The sequence below is a fragment of the Pinus tabuliformis genome, chromosome 1_1 (genome assembly GCF_031772625.1).
Source record: "Pinus tabuliformis cultivar Carrire ecotype Pingquan chromosome 1_1, CPIR1, whole genome shotgun sequence".
Taxonomy (NCBI): Eukaryota; Viridiplantae; Streptophyta; class Pinopsida; order Pinales; family Pinaceae; genus Pinus; species Pinus tabuliformis.
The window spans coordinates 167,270,215-167,273,324 of NC_142297.1; the positions used below are offsets into that span (position 1 = coordinate 167,270,215).

Sequence of the window (3,110 nt, forward strand, 5' to 3'; positions counted from 1 at the left end):
GCCAAATTGTGGGCCCTGTTTGAGTAAATTGGTACATCAATTTCCCGGGGTCGTAACTTTGGCATACGATCTCCGTTCGACGCGTACGATAGCTCGTTAGAAAGATCTATCCGAGTACTACCACTTTGGGAGGCGGTCCATGGACCCATGTTGCCCCAGATTTCCTAAAAGACGTCGTTTAGGGCCTCAAAACGGCTCCGGAAGTTCAGGACCCGAAAAACTGCTAAAAATAGTAAACTGTGCTACAATTTAGGAAACTGAAAAAGCTGAAGGAGACAGTTGTGGGGGTCCAAATGGGATAGGTGGGTGGCCACCAACATCCACCTGGATCAGAATCCTTGCTTGAGTCCTCTTTCAGCATGGAAAAAAGGAGAGGCAGAGCCATTAATAAGCAGACTATAGGAGGGGGTAGTTATGCAAGCCATTATCCAATTGGTGAATGAGAGGGGAAAGCCCAAGTGGATAAGAAGCATTTTGATATAAAGCCAGTTCACTCGATCAAAAGCCTTGGCTAGGTCGATTTTGAGAATGATACCTTTTAGTTTGCGAACTCGAATGGAATGTATGGCTTCTTGAGCAGTGCCAATGGCTTCATGAATCTGGCGGTCCTCAAGGAAAGAAAATTGTTCAGGGAGAATATGCTGAGAAAGGATAGGCCTGATACGATTCGTAATGATTTTGGAGATGATCTTATAAAGGCAGTTGCAAAGGGAGATGGGTCGGAAATCATCAAAGGAGGCAGGGGAATCAGATTTCGGGATGAGGGCGATGAAGGTAGAGTTAATAGCATTATACAATCTACCTGATGATCGGCATTCCTCCACAACCTGTAGAAGGTCCAGGGCTAATAGATCATAAAAAGCCAAATAGAATTCAATAGTCCACCCGTCAGGTCCTGGGCTTTTATCCTTTTTGAACCATTTTAATACCCCCTCAAGTTCCTCCAGAGTGACAGGTGAAGTTAATTCATTTGCTTCTTCCTCTCCTACAAAACGAGGGAAAAGTCCAGCAACTTGTATGATATCTGCTAGATTGGCCTCTAGGGGAGATCTAAATAGAGTCCGAAAGTGGGAGGTACCCAACCTGGAGAGCTTTCGGAATTGTCAGCTTGCTCTCCATCAGGTAGGGGCATTTTCCAGATCGTGTTTGAAGTCTTCCTACCCTTGGCAAAATTTTGGTAGAATTTGGTGTTCTCGTCTCCTGCCTTTAACCATATGGCCCTGCTCTTCAGTCTCCAAGATTCTTCCCTCTCAAGCTCAATCAGCTTGGTCTTCTCAGTTGCTGAGGTAAAACCAAGATTCTTGTCGTCCAACAATAATTCCAACTCCGCTTCAATGGCCGAAATCTTCTGATCTTCCTTAACCTTCTTCTCCTTTGCCCAGGCCATGGTTAGTTGTTTTAGCTGAGTAAGGTTGTGGCAGAAACCTTTTGTCGTTGTTCTGTGATTTGTTATAGGGTGGGTGACCCAAAAATCCTTGACCAGGCTTGTATATCCCTCATCTTGGAGCCAAACATGATTGAATTTGAAAGGTGCCTTTGGCTTGGCATCAGGTCCAAGAATCTCCAGGTAAATAGGAGAATGATCTGATATTCCCCCTGATCCCACCCATTGTCTATATCTGGTCAATCTTTGTAGCAGGGGGATTTTGATCAGAAATCTGTCGAGTCTTCTAGCCAGGGCTGCCTCCCCTACTCTCTGGTTCCTCCACGTGGGCATAGGTTTGTTCATGGGGATGTCTGCAAGATGGTGCTGCTCCAGAATGTCCTTAAAGAAAACAGACAGGGGGTCTACTTGGGCATGTGAACCCCAGGATTCCCCATATCCCATGGAGAAATTAAGATCTCCCCCTATTATGACCTGATCCATAGATGTCGCATTTAATCCAAGAAAATATTGCCAGAAATCCTCTCTCTGCTGGCATGGGCCATATACATTGATGATCCTCAAGGACTCCCCTAGCTCAGCCGAGAAGATGTCCATACCTATAAAGCCCTTTCCTCCCCAGGTGGCAGAAACGTTAATGGTCTGGGGATTGTATCTGATGGCTAAGCCCCCAGCTCTACCTATGGCATCCATTGCATGGAAATGCCATCCGGGCCTGATGGAAAGTAGGGTTTGTTCAATAGGTTCAGCATTGCCCAACGTCTCTTGTAGCATAATGATATCAGTCAGCTCGTTCTCAATCAACCTCCTCATGGCTAGTTTTTTGGAGGTACTAGCTAGACCTCTGCAATTAAAGGAGAGGCATTTCATGGTGGAACCCCTCCTGGGGTTTGCAATGCTCTAAGAACCCCTTCCATGGTAGATTGCTTGCCAGATGCAACCTCCGCACCGACTTTCTGAATGGCCTTTTTCAGGAAAGATTTACGCCCTCGGGAGGATTGTGCAAGGGGACCAGGGTAGGTCAGCCCTAGCCCAGATTGCGAGTCAGAACCCGGATTGTGCCTAGAGCAGAGGTTGTATGAGTGAGGCAAAACCGGGTGGGGAGAGGCCAAAACCCCAGATGAGGATGGGGTCGGATGGACAGAGAGGGAGGAGGGAGCTATGATGGGCGGAGGGATGGAAATCGCACAAGTAATAGCAGGGGCCAAAGGTGCATTAAAATCCAGTGATGAAACAACGGAAAGTGATAATGAAGATGAGTGAGTGGAAAGGGGAGAGAAAGGAGCAGTACCCGTATTTCGCGCCATCTCCGTAGGGGCAGTAGCTCTTGCCCGGGTCAGAGGGGGTGAGGGCGGCTTGTAGGCTTCTTCCGCATCCTTGGATGATTCACCCAGATTGAATAACTTTGGAGCCGGGATGTTGATTTGCATCGCTGACACAGGAGCCCGTGTTGCCGACACAAGTGCTTTTCCTTTTTGAGGCGGTGGAGAGCCGAGGGAATCAGCTGATTTCGCGAGCAGAGGACATTCCTTGAATATATGTCCTACCTTATGACACCTTCTACAGCGAAATGGAACACCCTCGTAATCCAAGATCTGTATTCTGGTGTAATGCCTCCATTTTAGGGTGATCTTCTCTTCCAGACCCTCCCTCATGTCCAAGTGTACCAAGATTCTTGCCAGCGCACGGTTTTTGGTTTGCACATAAGTTTTATCATATTCCAGAT

General features: G+C 47.3%; 1 protein-coding gene across 1 annotated transcript; it reads right to left on the bottom strand.

The window, feature by feature from the left end:
• Nucleotides 1-1,039: 1,039 nt before the first annotated feature.
• On the bottom strand, nucleotides 1,040-2,197 carry LOC149212105 (uncharacterized). Its single transcript, XM_089388556.1, has one exon. It carries the CDS (start codon nucleotides 2,195-2,197, stop codon nucleotides 1,040-1,042), a length of 1,158 nt encoding a protein of 385 aa, XP_089244682.1.
• Between the last annotated feature and the right edge of the window lie 913 nt (nucleotides 2,198-3,110).

Bases quoted from the DNA above. Each gene is read 5' to 3' on its own strand.
- LOC149212105 (XM_089388556.1), bottom strand. From the start codon at position 2,197: ATGAGGAGGTTGATTGAGAACGAGCTGACTGATATCATTATGCTACAA.